Here is a 24,557-nt window from a genome sequence, read left to right on the forward strand (position 1 = left end):
AAATAAAAAGAAAGGACCAATTCAATTGATAATGGCGTACTATACTTTATAATGCTTTTAAAGAATAGATTTATATTGTATATATTATGGTAATTGTCAATATAGTCGGTTTATTATGCATATCAACACAAGAATTCTTTGAATTTTCTATTATTACTTTACGCTTGGCTTCTAAAGAAAGGACCAAGTCAATTGATAATGGCGTACTATTCTTTACAATGATGTGTCAAAGAATAGATTTACATTGTATATATTATGTAGATGAACAATTGTCAATATAGTCGGTTTATTATGAACCTAGTATTTGTCACTACCTGGCATATGACATCAATTAAAATGAAAAATTACCATATTCTATACAAAAATTAGCATACATATCCAATTAATTGATTTTGATATATCATGAACCTTTGTATTTGTAAAATGACAGAAAATCTATTAAAATGGTAGCATTCAATAACTTCTAGTAAATATTCAACTATTGAATTAAAAAGGCTTATAAAATAATCATGTCCATAAAACTTCATCCAAATATAGAAACAATGGTAATCAAGATCATACATAGTCTAATCACTAGTGAAAATGTATGCAGCAAGACTCCTTTCATGTACAAAAGGAACCCTAGTGCTCTTTCAGATCCACCACCATCAGGTCCAAATTCAGGTTATCTTGTAATATTGGATGAAGAAGCTCAAACTTACTCTTTCTTTGGTTTGTGGAAGGACATTGGTATTGGGAATCTTCCTTTCCCTTAGAACAAACATTTAACCATCAGTGATTTTGAAGGTATATACCAAAGAGAAAATGTTATGTTCCTTCCGGTATTGAATCAACCATTGTCTTCGAACCGTTATCATGTCATAAGAAGGAAGGGGAAGAATCAAGGGTATGTAATCACTTTTTTATATCGATCAAATGATATTTTTTTAATTCCGTGTAGGTAGCTCAGTTGATGAATTAAAAAACAACGAAGAAATTTTAAATATAATGTTCAAGGTTCAAACCTTAGAATCGAAACACCCCCTGAGCCAGGGTCCTGGCAACGCCACTGCTCCCCTCCATTTCTCTCTTAAACCCTCAATCCAAACACACCCTTAGAAAAAAGAAATAAATGAACAAGAAATATAAGCATAGAATCACTCGTAGTCATGGTTTCTTATCATCTTCTTTATCTTTGCCACTTTTATTACAACTGCCACATAAATTTCATCAGCAACATCTTCCACCCATCTAAAGTAATCTTGTCTACAATTCTTCTTGAACCATAAAGTGCCAATAACTCCCCATAAAGTGCCAATAACATCTTTGATCATGCTTCATTCTACAGGAGCTACCCCTAAGGGTGTGTTAAAGCTCGTGAAAATTGAAAAATTTAGTCAGCGGCATTTAAGTCCCGTGGGGAATTTTTTTCAGCGGCATTGGTTAGTTGTAGCTAGTGTACCCAGCATTAGTTAACTTACGTTGAAGTTAATTTTAGAAGTTCGAGTTGGGAATGAGCAAAAATGAAAGGGAAAAAAGCAATTTTCTTGGAAACTCTTGACCACTCTACCACCTTACTTACAAGCAGAGCCGTCCCGGTGCAAGTGAAACAAGGCCCTTTGCACACGGCCTCAAAATTTGAAGGGAAAAAAAAACTTGTACCTACGGACAAAATCCGTTACTAAATGTCAATTTTCTGTAAGTAAAAGTCTAGAAGACAATAAATTTGTTTTTTTTTTTTTTTGAAAGGAGAAGACAATAAATTTGTTGTCAATTATGCATTGTCCATAGATAAATCTATATTTGCATGTATGTAAATGTCATATTTAAACCATTACTCATATATTTAACTACAACTTAGTTGTTTGTCACTATAAGTGGTGTTAGATTTTTTTTATTTATTCTTTTGAAATGAAAACTGTCAATATTATAACGAGGCCTCCGAATTGTTAAGGACGACCCTGCTTACTCGCATCCTCGAAGTTAGATAGTTTCTCCTGAAGAAATTCTTGAAATTTGACTGATGACATGTTGTCATATGGTGTTTTTTTAGTGAGTTCTTGTGTGTTTTAGTTTGGTTTTTAGTAATTTTAGGCAGATGGAAGCTGAAAAAGACAAAAAAACAAGTAGACCAGAAAAGATAAAAAAACTCGCCATGATTTCTCAAAATTGGGCCACAATTTTTTAGGCAAAAATTAGCACTTTAATTCGTAACAAATCGGGCCACGATTTTGGGAGAATCTTGACATATTTTGAAGGTTACTATGCAATCGGGGCACGATTTTGACATTAAATTAAAATCTATAAAAGGCAAACATGTTTCTGAAGCAAGGGTTTTGATTTTTGGGAGATTGAAGACACATTTTGAGTCGAGGATTGCAGATTTCGTGGTGACTTGCCATCCAACTCAAAGTCAGTCCCAAATTCATGTAATGTTGTTTTCTTTTAATCTAATTGTTTGTACATTAGCCATGAGTAGCTAAGTTTCAGTTTTAGGTCTGAGATGATTCTGCTCTAGCTTTTTGGCCATGTAATCTACAAACTCTACATTAGTTATAATTGCAATTCTATTTTCTTCAGTATAATTTATGCTTAATGCTTTTATGATTCTGACCAAATATGAATTGATCTAAAGACCATGGGACTGATGACCACATGTTATGACTTAGACCTAAATATTGTTCCACTTAATGGACAATCTAGGGATAGAAACGTTGTTAAGTTGTGAAATCTAATGAATGGGCAATCAAACCTTTAATAATTACGGGTTGACTTAAGGGATTATGGGATTGTAATTAAAAAAGAGGCCGTTGAGTCATGGGATTGACCTGGGCTATTTTGCTAATTATCATAAACTAAAGGAACAATTAAACGGTGTAGGTTCATATTCCCAATTCGTGATGAACAGATAATTCGAAAGACCATGATCATATTTCCTATAAACTCATTACCAATTTTATAATTAATTTGTTATTTATTTTAACTTGTAAACCAAAACCTATTGCCTCAGTGCACCCCCCATTTCACAAACATCCTTAATAATAATGACATTATCGAGTAGAAGTTAACAATCCATGTGAATACGAATCTTATAAATTTTATTACTTCGATGTAGTTTAGTACACTTGTTAAAATTGTATCAAGTTTTTTGGCGCCGCTGCAGGATACTGTTGAATTATTTCAACTTGGAAGTTTCATTATTATTTAGAATTTCTGTCATTTACATTTTTGTTTGTATATTGAAAAAAAATTGAACAAAAAAACGATTTATGCTCTTCATGTATATTCCATTATGCTTTGCTACTGAAAGATTTTTCTATGGTTTGTAGCAATGTGGGATAGTCGACCATTGATTGAGTCTGAAGAGATCAATATCATTTATTATGAAAAATGAATGATCTGTATACATATAAAGGATTTAGATGCAGGATTGAGTATGAGCTGCGATTTTTGTGGAGGCTATCATAATAGTTACTATTGTGAGGAGTAATTCATAGAAAAAGAAGAAGAGCAGAAAGTGGTCAACATAGATTATAACTTTCAACTTCAAACTATTTTAGATGAATTCTAGAGGTCAAATCTAGTTTCATTTGAGAAATTTGAAGTTCATTGTGGTGATCTTGTTGAGAAAGCATGAGTCTCAGAAGAAGTTGGTTGAGATGGAGACTATGTGTCAAGCTGCGGTGATGGAAGAAAATCCCTCTCATAAATTTTTGAATCGAGATTTCCGATATACACGCGAGTCATCGTTTCAGCTAAAAAAGTGAACCAACCACAGATTAGGGAAATAGAAAATAGAAGAAAACAATACGACATTAACAAAGGTTTTCAAGAAACCCAAAATTTCTGAACCTGATGACGAAGTGGTGAAGATTGAAAAATGAAGGGAAAACCATAGCAGTTGTTGCAGTACTGCTACGTTCCTTTGTTAATTGAGTCATTCATTTAGTTTCAGCTGATTGTTGGATTAGTTTTAGTATTGAATTGGTAAAATCGAAAAGGTAAGGGTTGGTGGGAGGAGGTTGGGTTTGTTGTTGTTGTTGGTCGAGGTCGATGAAGTCGAGTTTGTCGATGGGATTGGAGGTGGTGGATAGATTGGAATCTTCGTCGGAGATGGAGTCGAAGAGGAGAGTCCAGGGATTGGAGAGGGTTTGGAGTTGGAGAGAGAAAGGCGGGAGTAGAGGAGACGGACTGAGAGGGAGGAGGACAGCAGAGATTACGGCGCGTGTTGGTGGTGGTGGAAAAGAAGGAAGAATCATGGGAAGAGAATCATAAAAGAGAGAATAAGAGGGTTTGAAGAGACAAAGAGGGAAGAAAGAAGAAAAAATGTCAGGGGTATTTTGGGCATTTCATGTGAGTCTTGAGTCTTTAAGGGTAAAATGGGAACTTCAGATACAAAAAGGTGAGTCAGCGAGGTCCTTATCCAGTCAGTTAGAGCCACATGGGCATTCAGAAGTAATTAGCATCAAATTTGAAGTGATTAATAATTGCAGGGAAATTTTGGGAGGATTAGTAAGTACATGGACTAAAATTCAACTGAGCCTTATTTGCAGGGACTATAGACATATTTAAGCCTTTAATATTTGTTATTTTGCAGGTTTTTTTTTTCAGTAAATAAAAACAAAAGAATGAAAAGATGGACGGAAAAAAAACAAAAAAAGTTATGTCCGCAATTATCTTTTCCAATAAGTTGTCTTTGTTAGTGTGTCTGTTTTGAATTTCAATTGTATGTCCCTCATCTTTTGTATTGCATCTGATTTTGTCTATTATTAATTAACTTGCTTTTAGTTGAATTTTACCTATTTAGTAACAAAGATTTCACCAATGGTTTGTCAAAAGTTTAAAGAAGGTGGTTGATTGCATGGATATTCAAAGGGAAGTGTACGACAGAAAGGATAGCCACAACTTCCAGAAACCTCAACCTGTAAGGTTAAGACTAAATTTTATTTTTAAATTTTTATAAATGAGTATTTCGTATTTCTAGGATTTGCAATTTTTCTTTGTTTCAATTGGTTATATCTTATACACACTAAGGAAAAGGTGCTTGTACCTTGAACCTTTGAAGCCAACCTGTTATTTTATTGAATTATCCTTTTTCAAGCCAAGTTGAGTATATAGGTCAAACCCCCTATTTCGAAGACAAACCATGTTACAAGCCTAGAGACCTCGGTGCATGTAACCAAATTTATTTTGGAGTTAGGCATTGTGTATGTGTGTTTAATCTTGTTAAAAGTTCAAGTTTGGGGTTGCTATTGGAACTAGGAACACTTTAAGTTTGGGATAGGAGTACTAGAGAACAAGAACTTAAAAGATTACTTTTGTCTAAAAAAAGATGAAATGAAAGAAAAAAAAGGATAAAAAAAATTATAATAACAAGTTGAACTCAAAAATCCCTTAAAAAAATTTGTGAGACCGATGTTTGCAAATATATTGATCTGCACTATTGTTAGTTCTCTAGTCCTCTTGTTTTGATCAAAAATCGTACCTTTATGGTTTGTGGGCTGTCACTTGCTCATGATATACGTGGAGGCGCCTTTAAGGACAACCTGCTTACTCGCATTCTCGAAGTTAGATATTTTCTCTGACAGCAATTCTTGAAAGTTGACCTTGGTCACAACTCATGATATACGTGGAGGCGCCTTTGGAGTTCTCAATCTCTAATTATGTTGGGCCATATATCGAAGATTGGCGCCCTAACTTGGGGATATCAAAGTACATGATCTACTGTCTCCCAACCTTAATTTATGGAATGTAGAATTTATCAATTCTATATTTGATCCGAGTAAGCATCTGCAATTTTTAGCACTCCTTTCTATGCTTGTGGTAGCGACGAGAATTGTGTTTGGAAGGCGACCAATGATAGTTCTTACTCAGTGAAGACGACGTACAAAGTATGTATGGATCTTTTAACTGCAGTCTCTGCTGTCAATAGTAATGTGGATTGAGGTACCATCTGGGACATGATTCACATGAAGATTCCACCCAGATTTAGATCCTTTCTTTAGCGATTGGCGCATCAATGTCTCCCTACAAAAGATTGCATCATAGTTTGGTATCCCTTGTGGTAATGCATGTGTGACTTATGATTTGCACCATGAATAACATGCATGTTTTCTTCGTTTACAACTATAGTTATGGTATGAAGTCTATGGAAGTGTCGCAACTCAAAGTTTTGGGAATGTGCTGATACTTCCCCTCATGTTATAGTTACTCCAGCAAAGGATACGCTTAACAAATGGAGATATATGCAAATTAGAGAAAAACATTTGGGTTATGATACAAATCTAATTCATTCTTGGTTTAAACCTCCTCTTGCCACTATTAAGTGTAATGTTGATTGTTCCTCTTTCAATAACATTTCCATTACGTGGTATGAAATGTGTTTTAGAGAATCAACGAGACAGTTGTTATGAAAGATGACATCCATGGAACGAATGAGAGAACAGTAACTAACTTATTGTATTGATGGAAATAGAATGTTACAAATGAGTGAATGTTACAAGCTGTTTATACTACTTAACTATTAGGACTAGTATGCCACTAATCTATATTTCCAAAAGTCCCCTGCAAGTTGGAAGGTGTTCACAACACTTCCAACTTGGGATGAACAATACAAAAGTACATCAAACAAATGAAAATACAAGGAGAAATGCTAAAAAATACATCAGTTGTCAACATAGTCATCAAGGGAATGCTTATCCAACAAAAAGAAACCACAACTTAAGGTTTACCCACTTGGAGGAAGAAGCAACAAATCAATGTTTAACTATTGATGGTCGAATTTAAGCAAGTGTACCAAATCGTTTACCAAGTAATAAACTGTCAGTAGAGTATCATATACATAGGGATTATCGTTCCAACTAGGCAATTCGCGTTACTTATTTGAAAACAATAAAATAAATAAAAGATAAGTGTTTAGAGTTTTGCAATTTAATTTGTTTGCAACATAGCAAAATTTACCTATTTTATTGCAAAATGTTAGCGGCGGTTAGGATTCCTCGAATCCCCTCTATTTAATTGTTAGAATTACGTAACAGTCAAGTCTTATTCATGCTTTTAATGTTTCCTATTCAAGTGATAAGTTCATGGGGTTTTACTACCTATCAGTAGTCGAGTTGCACCTACTGATCACACGGGTAGGTACGTGTGGGGTCTTAGTCTCTCAGAGATATAGGTTCATTCCCCTCAAGCAGTCAGTTGCAACCATTACACCGGAGTGCCTGTGAGTTTCAGTGTTTAGGGTATAGATATATACACTTACGCTCAAAGGTTTACATGTAGGTTCTTATTTTCTCAGAGGTAGTTGAAACAATGACGGATAATAGGGTTCCTAAATTCAAAGTATCCTAAAGGTTCCCCGCCTATTGAATCTTAGAAGGACATAGTGATGACAGTCAGTCATTCACTATTTTTCGAGTCATTTTAGTTAAGTTTTTGGTCTATTATTATTATTTTAGTATTTAATTTAGAGTCGTTTTTAATAAATTGTCATTTTTTATTTATTGAGTCAAGTGGTGTATTGTTATCTATTATTACTATTGCTTAATGGCTGCATGATCAAACAAGAGACAATGAAAGCATGACAAGATTTGGAGGGCTGAATAGTAAAGATAATAAAGACAAAAAGAAATTGGTTTCATGGCATTCAACGTTGGACCAATTGGAGAAGAGCCTTTAAATCAATTGTGTTTAGGAGAAGTGACGTGGACAAAGAAGAGAGGCTGAATGTAGGTTACATTTTTCTTGGATATTATAAAAGGCAAGGCTGCACTTTGGAACAGGAATTGACGATTGGGCAAAACAGGAGCTAGGTTTCACGTTTTTTGGAGAAAGATCACGGAATGGAATGAAAGCCAAAGCAACAACGCAGGCACGCATATAGAAGAGTAGCATCACGGATTGAAGAAATTTGATGAGTAAAACATCTCTTTTGCAATTTCTTTTAACCTTGTTGTTTAAATTCTTTTATCATGAGTGGCTAATTTCCATTGATTAGGTCATAGATGATTTTGTTCTAGCTCATGACTATGTAATCTGTAACTCTGAATTATCATGAATGTTATTCAGGTTATTCAGTATAAATTGTGCCTAATGCTTTTATGATTCTGACCCAATATAATTGATCTTAGAGATTATATGACTGCTGACACCAGCTTATAACTCAGACATATTTATGCTGTTCAATTTAACGGACAATCTAGTGATGGAAAGTTGTTAGGTTGTGATTCTAAAATTAACGGATTTAAAACCTTTGATGATTATAGGTTCACCTAAGGAATTTGGGAATTATAATTAGAAAAAGGGCTCTGAGTCAAGGGATTGACCTGAGCTATTTTGTTAATTGTCGTAAACTGAACAACAATCATATGATTTAGATGCAGATTTATAATGAGTGATGGACAGATGAATCGAAAGACTTAATCTTTTCTCTAAACATATTTCAAAACCGATTTTATTCTTCAGTCATTTATTTACTTTTTATGCAATCAAACCAACTGCCTAGGGCAACCCCCATTTTAATACATCCTTAATAATAACATTATTGCCGAGTAGAAATTGAAACAGTCCCTGTGGAGACGAATCTTATAAATTTTATTACTTCGATGCATTTTTAGTACACTTGCTAAAAGTTTATCTCATAGCACACTCTCCCTCTCGGTAGTTTTACAAACGGACAGCCCTATCAGTGTCTATCTTACCAATGTTTTAGGAGATTGAAGTTACTGGACTGATTTAAGTCGTGAAGTCACTTGTTTCCCTAATTAGATTAGTTACTTCCTGATTTCGGTAGGTTTGCACCAATATTAGGTATGTCACCTTCCTAAATAGCGTTATCTCACTGTTTTCCTAATTACAAATTTTCCTAAATAGCGTTATCTCAAGACATAGCACACTTTTTGTTTTTCAATTTATGTTTTTCTTTGAGCATTTTAGTTTGGTCCCCCCCCCCGATAAATACTTTTATTTTATTAATAATATTTTCGAACAAAATGGTATGGGATGGGGTGGATTTGGGGTGCCAACCTGTTTGAGTTATCAATATTCCCGTTGATGCCTACATTTGCTCTCTTTATTCAGGAAAAAGAAGAAGAAAAAAAAAAGTAAAAGCGTATTTGGAATATTTGTTATTTTCAGATCAAAATATTGATCGTGCGTAACTTTACTAAAAAATAAAAAAATAGTGTTTGTAACTTGATATATGTTTTCCCTTTTTTTTAGAGTAATGATATTTTGACATCCATTTGATGACAACTTTGTTAACAACCTTGTTTTTCTCACTTCTTATTGGTCAAAAACAATAGAGAGAGAAAAAGGAAGAGAGAGGATAACAATATCATGTGAGTATGAGAGAGAAAGTTGTCTAAAAGTTGTCAAAAAGTGGTTGTCAAAATATCATTTCTCCTTTGAGTAAATAGGCAATTACCCCCCTCAAATTGTAAGTTTCGTCAATTACCCCCCCGAAATTAACAAAACTTCAATTACCCCCCTGAAATTGCACAACGTTAATCAATTTACCCCCTCCGTCAAATTCTTCTGTTAGTCAACATGACGTTTTGCAAATACCCCCCCTGAAGTTTTGCACTTATGTGCAAAATGCCCCCTGAACTTGAAAATTTATATTTTTTTTTCTTTTCCTTAAAAGTGACTGCATTATCACTGAATTGTGGAGCATATTAGCTAAGTTTTGACAGTATACAACCATATATGTTCCCTGAAACGATCAAACATTAACCGTGTATTAGAGGCACTTACATTATTGTTTGTTTACAGACAAAAAGTATTAGGAACTCTACTGTCATTTTCAATGCATATATGTTTTTTTTGAGAATATATACCTGTGGAAATATGTATGACTCTCTGCATATACAAAAGGTTGTGCTTACTCTTCCTTATTTGCAGGTTCTTGTCATATTAGTCGATGCTTTCATTCTATAACAATATAAACCACTCTAAAACTCTAGTTGTGTATATTATGTATGGCATGTTAGCGTATTGTACACTAAAGCTCATGTTGACTGGAAGGCAAATCATTAGAAGTGCAAAACAATTTCATATTGATTGAACCGAAAAATGAAACAGAATTTTCTTAGTTTCTAGGAATTCATGTTTTGTCAATAATTGGCCACCTTAATAAAAATCAGGAACTGAAAGTAACTGATTTATGAAGATTTACGGTGACTAACATATGAACTTATGCCAATGTGAACATTGTTCAAAAACTTATCAAACAGGTAGTGAAAGTTTTGCACTTATGCTCCACAATAATGCAGTCATTTTGAAGGATAAGAAGATGAAGGATAAGAAGAGAAAAAATATACATTTTTAAGTCTGGGGGACATTTTGCACATAAGTGCAAAACTTGAGGGGGGTATTTGCAAAATGTCATGTTGACTAACAGAAAAATTTGACGGAGGGTGTAAATTGATTAACGTTGTGCAATTTCAGGGGGGTAATTGAAGTTTTGTTAATTTCAGGGGGGTAATTGATGAAACTTACAATTTCAGGGGGGTAATTGTCTATTTACTCTTTCTCCTTTTTTTAAAAAGGTTAATATATGTGTCTCTCTATCTCTAACTTTTCATCTTCTACTTTTTTGGTACAATTCATCTTCTACAATTTACACATGTTTCCAAAATACATGCAAATTAAAACTAGAATGGACCAAGTCAATATACGCAATGGAATTTTTGTTTTGAACCAATTGAATATTCTATGAAAACATTCCATTAGGAAAGAAGGATAATATGTACGTGTGCAGCATATGTACAGAAGACGTCACGGTTATGTACGTGTGCAACATATGTACAGAAGACGTCACGGTTTATCATGAATTAGGCACTGCCTCACAAATGAGAATTATCCATATCATTATTATATAAAACTTTACAGTAATCAATTCAACGTTAAAAGTTCGAACATGGATAAGAAATATGAAGTATATAAAGGATAGACGTACATTCATAAACATAAACATATATTGATTAATCTTCAAGATCAAAATTTAATCTAAAAATCAGAGAAAATGTATGCAACAAGACTTCTTTCCATGTACAAAATGAATCCTAGTGCTCTTTCAGACCCACCGCCATCAGGGCCAAATTCAAGTTATCTTGTGATATTAGACGAGGAAGCTCAAACTTACTGCTGTTTTGGTTTGTGCAAGGACAATAGAATCAAGAATTTTCCTATCCCTCAGAACAAAAATGTAACCATCAATTATACATCTGGTATAAACAATATTATAACTGGACATCCAAACACCTACACTGAAGAAGCTATGTTCATTCCAGTATTGAATAAACCATTATCTTCGAATCGCTACTATGTTATAAGAAGGAAGGGGAAGTATCAAGGGTATGTATTTATTTAATTTTAATCATTTTCTTTGTAATTTTTGTACAAGTTTTTCCCTGTCATCCCAATTGTGAGTATTGTAATATGAGATATAATTATATTTTTGTTGGTAATTATCTTTCATGGTTAAAGAAAGAGAAAAGATAGATTCATAAAGTAATAGTGGTTCTTTCAAAATTAATTGTTAAATTTTAATTGATTTCAGCCAAGCTAGTACAAGTTCAAAGGAAGAGGACAAGACCACATGTTTATGTTGTAGTTTTGTCCATGATGTTAAACCAAAAGCTTTGGAACCCTTCAATGATTATCAACAAGTAGAAATAATAAAAATGGGTTATGAATTTCGTGCAAAATCAGTTGCCTCAGATGGAATTCCTTCTGGGTTATTGAGGAAAAGAGGGTGGACACTTCAAGCTAGCACTCCCCGCAACAACCATTTAAGCGAAGCTTTAGGCTCAAATGATTCCTTGCGTTCCAAGCTACCAAATATCAACTTTCCAATTTTCAATGATTGTTCTGAATCAGTGGTTGTTGGAAAGTGGTATTGTCCATTTATGTTTGTGAAGGAAGGAATGAATTTAAAGGAGCATATGAAGATGTCAACATTCTATGAGCTAACACTTGAGCAAAGATGGGAGAAGATTTTTTCAAAGGAAAATAGTGGAGAAGGTGGTGTGCTTGTAGATGTTGTTATTCAAACAGAAGTTGTTAAGGTTGAAGGGAAGGATGCTGCTTGGGATGAAAATAGATTGGTTGATGGAGTTTTGTGGTTTAAGAGTGTTGAAGAGAAAAGTGTTGGATTGAGTTTGGAAGTTGTTGAGGCAATGAAATGGGAACAAGAAAGATTTGGATGGAATGCTGGGAATGGAAGACAAGTGAGAGTAACAAAAGTTGAGGAGTTTGATGGAGCAAATAAGTGGAAGAAATTTGGTAGTTATGTGTTGGTTGAAAGTTATTCTTTGAGGAGAATGGATACAAAATTGGTGCTGACTTATGATTATAGACACTCACATCAAGTTAGGAGCAAATGGGAATGATGACTTTCTCAAAAAATTTACTTTAGTAATTGGTTTATTTTTTATTTGTGCAATTAGAAAAATATGAGAAATGTTAAGTTGTTAATGAGTGGTCCGTGACACTATTGAAGGCCTTTAAATAGTATGTTTTTATGAAAATCAGGATATTCAAATGCATTAGAAATTGTAATACACTATTTGACTTTCTTAATAAATAATATTTAAGTATAGTATCCTTAAAAGGTGTCCCAAAGACAAGAGACAGTCGTTAACAAGGGTCGTTAAATATTTAGTTCGTGTTATTGTGTATTCTTAATATTGGTTTTGCTTCTACACGTTGATGTGAGCCACTACATTTTGGGTATTTTATTTTGTGTTTCTAAGAGGAGGTGCAAGTGCAGCTTCTATATATATGTTTTTCTATAAGCAAAAAATATATATTATATTTATAAAGGTATTTCAGCCCATTTTTATACTAATTAATTTCGAATTTTGATGGAAAATATCAAAAAAAAAAATTAACATCATAAGTGTAATCACTAATCAGCCATGGTTTCATCACTCAAATTCAATGTGTTTGTAGCTTGACTAAAATAAATTAAATCACGTTTTCTATCTTGACAAAAAAAAATCACGTTCTCAACTTCATTTGTAGTAAAAGACGGATAATAACACATGTGAGAATGTTTTATGCAATATATTTTTAATCTCTTTATTCTTCCGCCATGCACAAGTGAAAAATGTTTTATGCAATACTGAACTGTATAAGCAGGATGGGAGTATTAAGGACTTCCTCAGGAACCGCTGCATCGGTAAAGGAGTTCTTGAAAGCATGGAAATGGTGCTTTAAGCTTCCCAAATTGTTCAAGTGTTACATAGCATCAGCTTCCTTAACTCTACCAGCAAGTGCTTATGACTTCAACTGGGTCTTTCCCTGCCATTGATGGCTTGTTCATCTATTGGTGCTAGTAGCTTTGTTTCATGGGGAGAAGGGGAGAGAGAGAGAGAGAGAGAGAGAGAGAGAGAGAGAGAGAGAGAGAGAGAGAGAGAGAGAGAGAGAGAGAGAGAGAGAGAGAGAGAGAGAGAGAAGAGGATTCAACTTGTTGAGAAAAGGCCAAGTCAATATACACAATGGAATTTTTGAATTTAACCAATTGAATATTCTAGGAAAACAATATTCCATTAGGCAAGAATGATGATAGTAGTATGTACGTGGAGCATATCTATAGAACACGTAACTTAACCCGTTATGAATAGTCAAACGCGGTTTATCATAAATTAAACCTTGTATTATTTTCCTGACCAAAAAAAAAAAACTTGTAATATTTTTACTTAATCTCTGCCTAACAAATGAGATTTATCCATATTATTATATAAAACTTTACAATAATCAATAATTCAACGTTCAAACTATATGTTTGCAAATTGACGTACAGGATAAGAAATATGAAGTATATTAAGGATAGACGTACATTCATAAACATAAACATATACTATTGATTAATCTTCAAGATTATAGTTTAATTTACAAATCAGTGAAAATGTATGCAACAAGACTTCTTTCCATGTACAAAAAGAATCCTAGTGCTCTATCAGACACACCACCATCAGGGCCAAATTCAAGTTATCTTGTGATATTGGATGAGGAAGCTCAAACTTACTCTTGTTTTGGTTTGTGCAAGGACAACAGAATCAAGAATTTTCCTATCCCTCAGAACAAGAATTTAACCATCAAGTATTCATCAGGTGAAACCACCCGCCATGAAGAAGCTATGTTCATTCCAGTATTGAATCAACCATTGTCTTCGAATCGCTACTATGTTATAAGAAGGAAGGGGAAATATCAAGGGTATGTATTTATTTAATCATTTATCTATATCAACCATTGTACAAGTTTTTCTCTCATGTCAACGGAGAATATTGTAATATAAGACGTAATTATATTTTTGTTGGTAATTAATTAACTTTCATGGTTAAAGAAAGAGAAAAGATAGATTCATAAAGTAATAGTGGTTCTTTCAAAATTAATTGTGAAAATTGAATTGATTTCAGCCAAGCTAGTACAAGTTCAAAGGAAGAGGGCATGACCACATGCTTTTGCTGTAGTTTTGTCAATGATGTTCAACCAAGAGCTTTGGAGCCCTTCAATGATTATCAACAGGTAGAAATAATCAAAAAAGGTTATGGTTTTCGTGCAAAATCAGTTGCCTCAGATGGAATTCCTCCTGGGTTATTGAGGAAAAAAAGGTGGAAACTTAAGGCTAGCACTCCCCGCAACCACCATTTAAGCCAAGCTTTAGGCTCAAATGATTCCTTGCGTTCGAAGCTACCAAATTTCAACTTTCCAATTTTTAATGATTGTTCTGAATCAGTGATTGTTGGAAAGTGGTATTGTCCATTTATGTTTGTGAAGGAAGGAATGAATTTAAAGGAGCAAATGAAGATGTCAGCAAGGTTTTAAAAAACGGTCGCGGTCACGGTCGCGGTCGCGTTAAGGTTTTCGCGATTTCGGCTGTAATGGACGTTGCGATACAAATAACGGTCTTCGCGGTGTGAATTAATCACAACATTGCACAAATCTTATTAAAATTATTTATATTATAATATAATGTATAATAACTTAAATTAATGTTTTTTCCCATTGTTATATAATAATAAAAATAGGCTAGTTCAAAATTAAAAAACCAATGACCTCGTCTTACATTGTCAAAACACACACACATACAATCTAATTTTACTACACAAAACACACAGCAACACAAAACACACACAACAAACAATAAACATCAGAGTCACAGACAAACAACAAAATACGCAGCACATAGCAACACAAAGAGGGTCAGTTACCAACTCTCCAACTCTATCTATCATCATTCATTTATTCTGTTTTTCATTCCCATCACCAACAGAGTCACAACACAACTACAGTCCCAATTTTTTTCTCTCTAAAATCTAATCTAATTTTTTGCTACCCAAGTTAAGAGATTGAGAGTCAATTTTAAATTACCTTGAGGAGATCTGGATTATGGATCTGGAATATTAACTACAAGCAATTTTAGATTTCTGAGTTTTTTTTGTCGTAACGGCATTTCGCGGCGGTAACGGTGTTTCGCGTCCGTAACGTTGTTCGGTAACGGCCGTAACGGCGTTTTTTCTGCGAATTTGTTTCTCAGCGTTAAAAGGGGCAAAAACGGTAACGGTGGCTGCCGATACCGTTTTGTAACGGCCGTTTTTGCGGTAACGCCCCGTTTTTTGAAACCTTGGATGTCAGTGTTCTATGAGCTAACACTTGAGCAAAGATGGGAGAAGATTTTTTCAAAGGAAAATGAAAATAGTGGAGAAGGTGGTGTGCTTGTAGATGTTACTATTCAAACAGAAGTTGCTAATGTTGAAGGAACGGACGCTGTTTGGGATGAAAATAGATTGGTTGATGGAGTTTTGTGGTTTAAGAGTGTTGATGAGATAAATGTTGGATTGAGTTTTGAAGTTGTTGAGGCGATGAAATGGGAACAAAGAAGGTTTGGATGGAATGTTGGGAATGGACGACAAGTGAGAGTAACAAAAGTTGAGGAGTTTGAAGGAGCAAATAAGTGGAAGAAATTTAGTTGTTATGTGTTGGTTGAAAGTTATTCTTTGAGGAGAATGGATACAAAATTGGTTCTTACATATGATTACAGACACTCACATCAAATTAGGAGCAAATGGGAATGATGATTTTTTCAAACGTTTTTACTTTAATATCTGATTTTCTTTTGAATTATGTGTACTTAAACATTTAATTCTTGTTATTTTATATTATATTGTTTAAAACTTATTTATGTATCTACCAATAGTCGATGTTAGAACCAATACATTTTGGCTCCTTTATTTTGTGTATGTAAGTAGGGACACATTTTTTATATGTTTTTATATAACGTATTTGTTTCAAAATTTGAATGAAATGCATCAACTTTTCTTAATCTATTTTTGCTTATAACACGGGACGATGATAAAAAGGGTACTCCAAATTATTACATGAAATTATTATCATAAACCTTACAAACAACTAAAGAATCGACAAACGAATATGAATTCAAACTAAATTCTTCTCACCATACATAATCCACTCCCATGATAATTAAGGCTTTGATACAAGATACAATACTAATTTTATAGCATTCAGCGGATTATTCGGTTTGTTTATCGTTTGTCCTGCACTACCTCTTCCTTTACACTTCTAAACAATGTGAGACTTCAACGTGTATATTTTCAAACAACATTGTTTGTCTTTCACTACCTCTTCCTTTACAACTCCCTGATTAATCTCTCGATTCCCTTGACAATGTCCTCTTCCCTTTGTTCCTTTGCTAAAAAATTCTATGAATTTTCTCTTTATGTTTGGCTTCCAGAGACGTTTCCACTTTGAGAAATTCTTCCCGTGCTTGCGTTACCGTGTTTGATTGATTAGAAAGGACCAAGTCAATTGATAATGGCGTACTATACTTTATAATGCTTTTAAAGAATAGATTTATATTGTATATATTATGGTAATTGTCAATATAGTCGGTTTATCATATAAACCTAGTATTTGTCACTACCTTGTCATATCAATCCATAAAACTATTGAATAAGAATAAAATGACAGAAAATCTATTAAAATGGTAGCATTCAATAACTTCTAGCAAATATTCAACTATTGAATTAAAAAGGCTTATAAAATAATCATGTCCATAAAACTTCATCCAAATATATAGTATATAAAAACAATGGTAATCAAGATCATACATAGTCTAATCACTAGTGAAAATGTATGCAGCAAGACTCCTTTCCATGTACAAAAGGAACCCTAGTGCTCTTTCAGATCCACCACCATCAGGTCCAAATTCCGGTTATCTTGTAATATTGGATGAAAAAGCTCAAACTTACTCTTTCTTTGGTTTATGGAAGGACATTGGTATTGGGAATCTTCCTTTTCCTCAGAACAAACATTTAACCATCAGTGATTTTGAAGGTAGATACAAAAGAGAAAATGTCATGTTTCTTCCGGTATTGAATCAACCATTGTCTTCGAACCGTTACTATGTCATAAGAAGGAAGGGGAAGAATCAAGGGTATGTAATCACTTTTGTATATCGATCAAATGATATTTTTTTAATTCCATGTAGGTAGCTCAGCTGGTGAATTAACAACGAAGAAGTTTTAAATAGAAAGTTCAAGGATCAAACCTTAGAATCGAACATTATATGTATACATTTTTTTCAAACCTTTTTGTGTGCTTGAATATTTTCACATTCTCGTGTAAAAGACATATTTTTCACGTTCTAGACAACTTAACATGTAATAGCTTAGTTATTATTAGTGGTTAAATTCAAATTTAATTTTGAAATTTGAATTGATTCCAGCCAAGCAAACTTAAATTCAAAGGAAGAAGACATTGGCACTAGAGTATGCTGCCATTTTAGCCATGATATTAAAACAAGTCCCTTGGAGCCCTTCAATCATTATCAACAAATTGAAATAAGCAAGAAACGTTTTGGTTTTCATGCCGAGTCGGTTGCCTCGGATGGAACTCCATGTGGTTTATTAAGGGGAAAAGTGTGGACAGTTTTTGCTACCACTCCTACAAATTACCATTTGAGTGAAGCCTTAGCTTCAAATGATTCCTTGCGTTCTAAGCTACCAGATTTCAACTTTCCATTGTCCAATGATCGTTTTGAACCAGTCGTTGTTGGAAAATGGTATTGCCCTTTTATGTTTGTGAAGGAAGGAATGAGCTTAAAGGAACAAATGGAAATATCATTGTTCTATGAGTTGACGCTCGAGCAAAGATGGGAGAAGATATTTTCGAAAGAAAATGAAAACAGTAAAGAGAGTGATGTATTTGTAGATGTTGTTATTCAGACAGAAGTTGCTAAGGTGGAAGGAAAGGATGCTTTTTGGGATGAAAATAGATTGGTTGATGGAGTGTTATGGTTTAAGAGTGTTGAAGAGAAAAGTGTTGGATTGAGTTTGGAAGTTGTTGAAGGAATGAAATGGGAACAAGAAAGGTTTGGATGGAATGCTGGGAAGGGAAGACAAGTGAGAGTAACAAAAGTTGAAGAGTTTGATGGAACAAACAAATGGAAGAAATTTAGTTGTTATGTGTTGGTTGAAAGTTTTGTATTAAAGAGAATGGATAGAAGAATGGTGTTAACTTATGATTTCAGACACTCACATCAAATTAGGAGTAAATGGGATTGATTGTTTTCTCAAGAATTTTACTTCATTCATAGGTTTTCTTCTGAATTGTGGACTTTTAACAGTATATTTGGCTCGTTATTCTGTGCCTATGCTATGTATGGTCAAACGTTGTATTAGGATCCACTTCTCTGTATTTTTGGATGAAATATATTCGTTGCCTGCTTTTTTTGGTTATAATGAATGACCATATGAAAAATATTGATTTTTAAATAAAATTTCTGTATTAAAAAGGTAAAAAATTGACTTCTTTATACAATATTATCCTTATCGGTTACATCAAAAAAAATTTCATTTACATCAAAAAAAAAAATATTATCCTTATCGGTTTGCAGCATCCATATTGTATCAGGCCTAGACAATTAGTTAATAACTAAATTGTTGATCAATTCAAATTTCCAATAAATAATTGAAGTCTGAAATTTCAATGCAAAGAAAAAAGGGAATGGATATTTCAAAGTCTTAGAATTTATAATTACCCTCAGTATTCAGTAAACTAAATGTGTATTATGATATGAACATAGTATTAGGAATAAAGTTTCATATTTGTGTAACTTTCCTCACCCTACAGGTGTTAAAATAATACATACAGCACAACATACCAAGAGAGATCAAGTGTGTGTGTGTGTGTGTGTATATATATTACAAGACTGCAAGGGATATATTTAGTCCAACCCCAACATTTAATATTATTATTTAGTAGTATTTGAACAAAAAATTAAGAGACCCTACCTTCCAATGCTTTTGACAATACTTCTAAACAAAATTACAACCCACTTAGAGAATTCATCATTCTTCATCAATAAATCAAACAATTTACAGGTACAAATTCTGGAGATGATAGCTACTTAGTTAGAAACAATAAAAGGAAAGAGAGGAAAGGGATTATACAAAAACAATGAGAGCTGTGAGTTGTTGTCATCCTTGGATGGCCAACATAAATAAAACCTTCCAACTACATTTGGTTGTTTTGTTGCTTTGTGCCAAAACCTTCCTCTTAGCTTGTACAAGAGCTAAATAATCAAGAGTGTAGATCAACTGTTTATAGAGTTTGATCGTGGCATTCACAGTTGACAAGCAACTATAATAGTACATGAACCGAAGAACTTCTTAATTCTCCAATTCTCACCTTAGCAAGCCTTTCTCTTATCAACTCTTAAGTGAAGGTTATACCATTTCTTCTTCCTCGGTCGTTCTCTTGTATTCCTCTTTTCTCTTGCTTCGCCATCTTCTTTTGATTCCCTCAAAGATGTTTTACTTCTGCTTTTGCTGCTATTGCTCCGCTTTAAAGGAACAACCGTGTACGAGGCATGTATTTCATTTCTTTGTTTCAATAGCTCGTCAATCTGCAAATAGAATCAATAAATAGTTCAACATCAGTTGCTTCTATATAATGAGAGCTTTCAAAAGGGGCTGCAAAGAAATCATTGGACTAGAAAAACTCACTGTTTGCATTTCATGTGCATATCTGCTTGTCATCTCTGTAAATTGTGCCAGAACCTACACACACACACACAAAATCCAGCATGAGATTCAATGAAATGATAAGATTAGATACATATGGAATACAATGCTAGTTTCAAAATCCATACCTCTCGATATTCTGATTCAAACTTTGATATTTCGGCTCTTTTCGACAAAATTTGAGTTTCTACATTTCTTAAATTTTCTTTTTCTTCGCTAAAAGGTGCAGCACACAGGAATTCTATTGTATAGTTTGCACTTTTGAAAAAGTTGTCACCTAGAGGAAATATAACAGCATGTAATGGTCAATTCCTATAGAGATAAATTACAGTCAAGAAACATAACAAGCATCACTGAGCAGAAAAGTATGTGTTACCATAAACTGCAAATATATGGGTACCAGCCTTCAACTCAGTTAATTCACATGGCTGGAACCCATCAAGCTTTTTGAAAAACGATGTATCTGGATCTTTAGAAGCAGCTATCTGTAGAAAAATAATTGAACCAAATTTAAAATTTGATATGATGGACAAATTTGAAGTGAGAAACATCCATTTGTGGCAGCAACTAGCAACTCACGGAGTTCATTGTTTGATCCAGTCGATAAACAGGAAAACCAAGAAAATACATTCCGGCAGAGGTAACCTTCCCATTTTTTGTGCTGTCTTCCTGCAGCAGTAATTATTAATGTCAGAGAATGTAGAAGTCAGAAGATGCAAAAATAATGTATGCATTAATTAAATAAATAGAAGAGAGCCACTAACATTCAAGACTTTAGGAGAAGGAAAAACACATTATGTACACACAAACAGGAGAAAATGTTGTATACCTGGAGAGCAAGACTTAAGCCACCATTTTCTTCCTGGTCGAAATATAATAACTGTAGAAAGATGATTATTCAACATAATTAAAAAATATCATTTATAAATCTAACATTAATGATTGCACAACATAATATACAGCATGGAATTAAAAAAAATATTACCCTCTGCTGATCTCTAACAAAGGAGATCAATAACATGCTGGATACTCCGGTAAATTTTAAAGTACTTTTAAAATTGGGATTCAATGAGATCATATATTTTAAAAATAATTGTATAAAAGATATTCCTCTTAAAGCAAGAACAAAATAATGCACACATTTCTTGAGATCAACAGGTTGAGCATAACTAGCATGCTATCTTCATTGATATCAATGACAGAAAATTAAATTTGAACCTTGAATTTGCTTTTGTCTGATGATTGCACTCGACAAACAAATCCAGCTCTTGCTTCCTCTTCTGTTATTGTAACTGAATAGAAATGTGCACATTGCTTCTCAACCTGTGAGATGAATCATGAAAGCACCAAAGCATAAATAAAAAATGTTATGACTGTAAAGAGATCAATCAATTGGAAAAAAAGTACTAACCCTTTTAGATACAAACTGTCCCAGTGGAAGTGGGCGAATTGTAACTGAACCATTGAGTGCCTCTTCCAAAACAGTCGCAGATACAGTTGTCTTAATTGGTACACCAAGTTTGCTGTCATGTGTGGAGAAAGTTTATGATGCAAGGAGTGGAAAACCAAAGCAGGGATGAATTACAAAGAAAATAAATTCTCTACTAAGTTGTCAACAAAAATAGGGGTGAAGGTGTAAATGGGAAGATAAGAAAATTAAGCCTTTTTACCTAAAAAGTGCAGCAAACATTGTGTTGACAGCACCCAAACTTGAAAGATCCAATTCTAACTCTTGGCTATCTGATTCTACGGCCTACAGGCAAGAATGAAATATTTCAGCACTAGTGATCCATTTGAATAGGTTCAAGAACATGTTGCTTTTTTTGAAAACAGAAAACATTGTGAATTTGGAATCTTCAAAAAGCAATACAAAAATGTAAACCAGAAGGATTGATGACCCTCCAAAAGTCTTATTGGTTCAAAACATTAACTTATATTACCTCAAAGCCAGATGAGTCATACTGGCGCCGTTTGTCAGGATCCGACAAGAGATTATAAGAAAAGGTAGCCTCTTTGAACAAATCAGCTGCTTTGGGATCATTAGCATTCTTGTCAGGATGAAACCTGAAACAGAACATACTTAGCTGATTAACAAAATAACCACCCTGTTCAGATCAAAATGTGAATGGAAGAACAGTAAAGTAGAGCAACCCAGGTGCGCCAGGAATGGAATTGTATTAACTTATATAGTAAAACTCCATTAAGTCATTAATGTTTATTTTATACTTATTTAGTTGTATATTCATTAAAACTCCATTAAGTCAACATAATACCCTTCATAATTTACATTCACAGCCTCTTCTACTTTCTTTCTCCAGATTAATTTGACATGCATGGTGTATCATCCTACTTTGTGATTCTAGGACCCAAAAAAGACCTTCAATTGATCTTCTTCCAAAAATACACTAAAATTTTATATTCGAAGACCACCAGGTCAGACAGATATCATTCAATACTAATTAGCATTAACCTTATCAAATTAAGATGCACTGTAATATCAAGCATTTAAAACTTCAGTCAACTCCTAGCCACAATACAGTAGTTTGGAAGCTTGCTGTCATGAATGGTCAGTATTAAAAGAGAGAAAATTGGAATCCATCTAGCTTGCCAAATTCCAGATTAATTCTGGCTCTAGAATCTCAGAAAGCCTACCAACTGATAATAAACTGGAGAAAATCATAAAAAAAATGGAAGAACCCCTCACAAATCATAAATTCCCCTAGAATAAATGAATGAAGGAAAAGATCTGCAAGGGATCATGCATCTCTGTGTTGAAATACTAGTCTTAACCTTTTTAGCACCGGCCAACACTTCATATTGAAGGTGTGGCTTATGTCCGACACGTCTCAGTGTTCAAAACCGACATGACACCAACACAGATATTCAATCACTTCTATTTTCTTAAATTATTATCGGTGATGATTATGTGTCCCTATTAGAGTCATGTCCGGTGTTTGTACTTCATAGGTCTTGACCATGTGGCTGCACTAGAATGTTCTTACTCTCTCACACCAAGTCCTGTTTGGATCAGCTAATTTAAGCTTATCTACTAACATAAGTTTTGTACGTGTTTGGAAAAACTTATAAAAACAGCTTACCAAATAAGTACTAACATTGTTCATTAGCTATTTTTCAGCTTATTTTCATAACTTCTCCAAGGTATCTTAAGAAGACAACAAGCATATACAAAAAATAGTTAAACTTTCTTTAATCTTTTCCTATAGAAATAGCTTATACATAAGCGCTTATCAAGCTAAAAGCAGCAAATAAGCTATTTATCCAAACAGGACCTATATCCTTCTCTGAAAAAATTACAAAGAAATACACTCTATCTTCATTATAGCATGATCATCACTTAAAAGGAAGAACAAAAACAGCTTTTAAACACACAAATATTACACACTATCTTCATTATTCATCATACATTAAAAAAAACCAATTTCAAAATCAAAACCAACATTAATTTCCTAATTACTACCATGTCTATTCCACTTCCACCAACCAAAATCAACATTAACCATAACAAACTTAATCAAAATCAAATCTTTATAAACAACCCATTAATTAACAACAAAACCCATCATAAAAACCCTAAAAAAACATTCAAATTTAAAAATTTCAAAAACAAGAATGAAAGAAACATACTTAAGAGCCAATTTCCGATAAGCAGATTTAATTTCTTGATCGGTAGAGTTCCTGGAAACGCCAAGGACTTCATACGGGTCTCGCCGGAGCTGTTTCTCGCCGTCGGCGGCGTCGGCGGTGTCTTTCTTCTCCGACTTCGACCGTCGTCCAGGCATCGTGAAACGACGTCGTAATCAAAAAAACCCTAAAAAATGGTCTTCAAGAATCAGAATCAAAACAGAAACTTTTCTTCGCAACGTTGAAAAAGCGTTGAGAAATTGTGAAGGTGAGATCGAGAAAGTCTACACCATGGTGGACCCTTGGTACAAGCTGGAGTTTAGCTACGAAAATGAAGAGAGAGAAAGAAGAGAACGATACGATAAAACAGAGAGGAAAATTGAAATTTGAATTTTTTTATTTATTTATTTATATAGTTGATTCTTTTTTTGGTTTTCGAATGTTAGTTTGAAAACGAAGTGTGGTGCGTAGTGCGCATAGGGAGGTTGGGGATTCGGTTTCAACTGACAGTGTACTTCTATTTGAAATCATAACAGTATTTTTTTTTTTTTTACAAACAATATTATTAAATTGGTAAACACTTTTTTTTTAATTAGGGATGACAGGAACATGCATTGTTACATGCAGGGGTGTGGGTTCGAACCTAGGACACCCCACATATTCACCTTGAAAAAGATGAATTTTAACCACTAAGCTACTTGATCAAAAAAATAAAAATTTTGATTAATGCAACGATAACCTTAGCTTAACCAGTAATATTGATATTGTTTGTTAAACTTCGAATCTAAAATCTTTTATTTCGTATGTATGAATTTATAGTGGTGTTTATAATTTAAGTATTTTTAATTATATTCAATGAATATGACAATATATTCTCTTAAAAAA

General features: G+C 33.7%; 4 protein-coding genes across 5 annotated transcripts; 3 read left to right on the forward strand and 1 right to left on the reverse strand.

Moving 5' to 3' along the window:
- Positions 1-335: 335 nt before the first annotated feature.
- Positions 336-18,808, forward strand: LOC146921177 (uncharacterized). 2 transcript variants are annotated; one of them, XM_085714588.1, is made up of 2 exons: positions 336-886; positions 17,732-18,808. In XM_085714588.1, the coding sequence occupies exons 1-2, from the start codon at positions 810-812 to the stop codon at positions 18,567-18,569; spliced, it is 915 nt and encodes a 304-aa protein (XP_085570714.1). In that variant the 5' UTR covers positions 336-809; the 3' UTR covers positions 18,570-18,808. The 2 variants fall into 2 exon arrangements, with proteins under 2 accessions (XP_085570714.1, XP_085570713.1); XM_085714587.1 differs by lacking the exon at positions 336-886 and adding an exon at positions 17,105-17,440.
- Positions 10,895-12,592, forward strand: LOC146921178 (uncharacterized). The gene is made up of 2 exons (XM_085714589.1): positions 10,895-11,334; positions 11,540-12,592. Exons 1-2 carry the CDS (start codon positions 11,003-11,005, stop codon positions 12,369-12,371), a joined length of 1,164 nt encoding a protein of 387 aa, XP_085570715.1. The 5' UTR covers positions 10,895-11,002; the 3' UTR covers positions 12,372-12,592.
- Positions 13,738-16,217, forward strand: LOC146921179 (uncharacterized). Its single transcript, XM_085714591.1, has 4 exons — positions 13,738-14,199; positions 14,403-14,799; position 15,141; positions 15,622-16,217. Exons 1-4 carry the CDS (start codon positions 13,892-13,894, stop codon positions 16,059-16,061), a joined length of 1,146 nt encoding a protein of 381 aa, XP_085570717.1. The 5' UTR covers positions 13,738-13,891; the 3' UTR covers positions 16,062-16,217.
- Positions 18,809-19,230: 422 nt separating the features above from the next.
- Positions 19,231-24,053, reverse strand: ARL1 (ARG1-like 1). The gene is made up of 11 exons (XM_085714592.1): positions 23,676-24,053; positions 21,971-22,094; positions 21,701-21,783; positions 21,442-21,553; positions 21,249-21,353; positions 20,860-20,910; positions 20,610-20,699; positions 20,407-20,515; positions 20,159-20,307; positions 20,013-20,066; positions 19,231-19,912 (listed from the first exon to the last, which is right to left on the reverse strand). Exons 1-11 carry the CDS (start codon positions 23,828-23,830, stop codon positions 19,697-19,699), a joined length of 1,248 nt encoding a protein of 415 aa, XP_085570718.1. The 5' UTR covers positions 23,831-24,053; the 3' UTR covers positions 19,231-19,696.
- Positions 24,054-24,557: the final 504 nt, after the last annotated feature.

This window comes from Medicago sativa, chromosome 5 (genome assembly GCF_051527215.1).
Source record: "Medicago sativa cultivar Bolivia chromosome 5, Bolivia_mono, whole genome shotgun sequence".
NCBI classification, from domain to species: domain Eukaryota; kingdom Viridiplantae; phylum Streptophyta; class Magnoliopsida; order Fabales; family Fabaceae; genus Medicago; species Medicago sativa.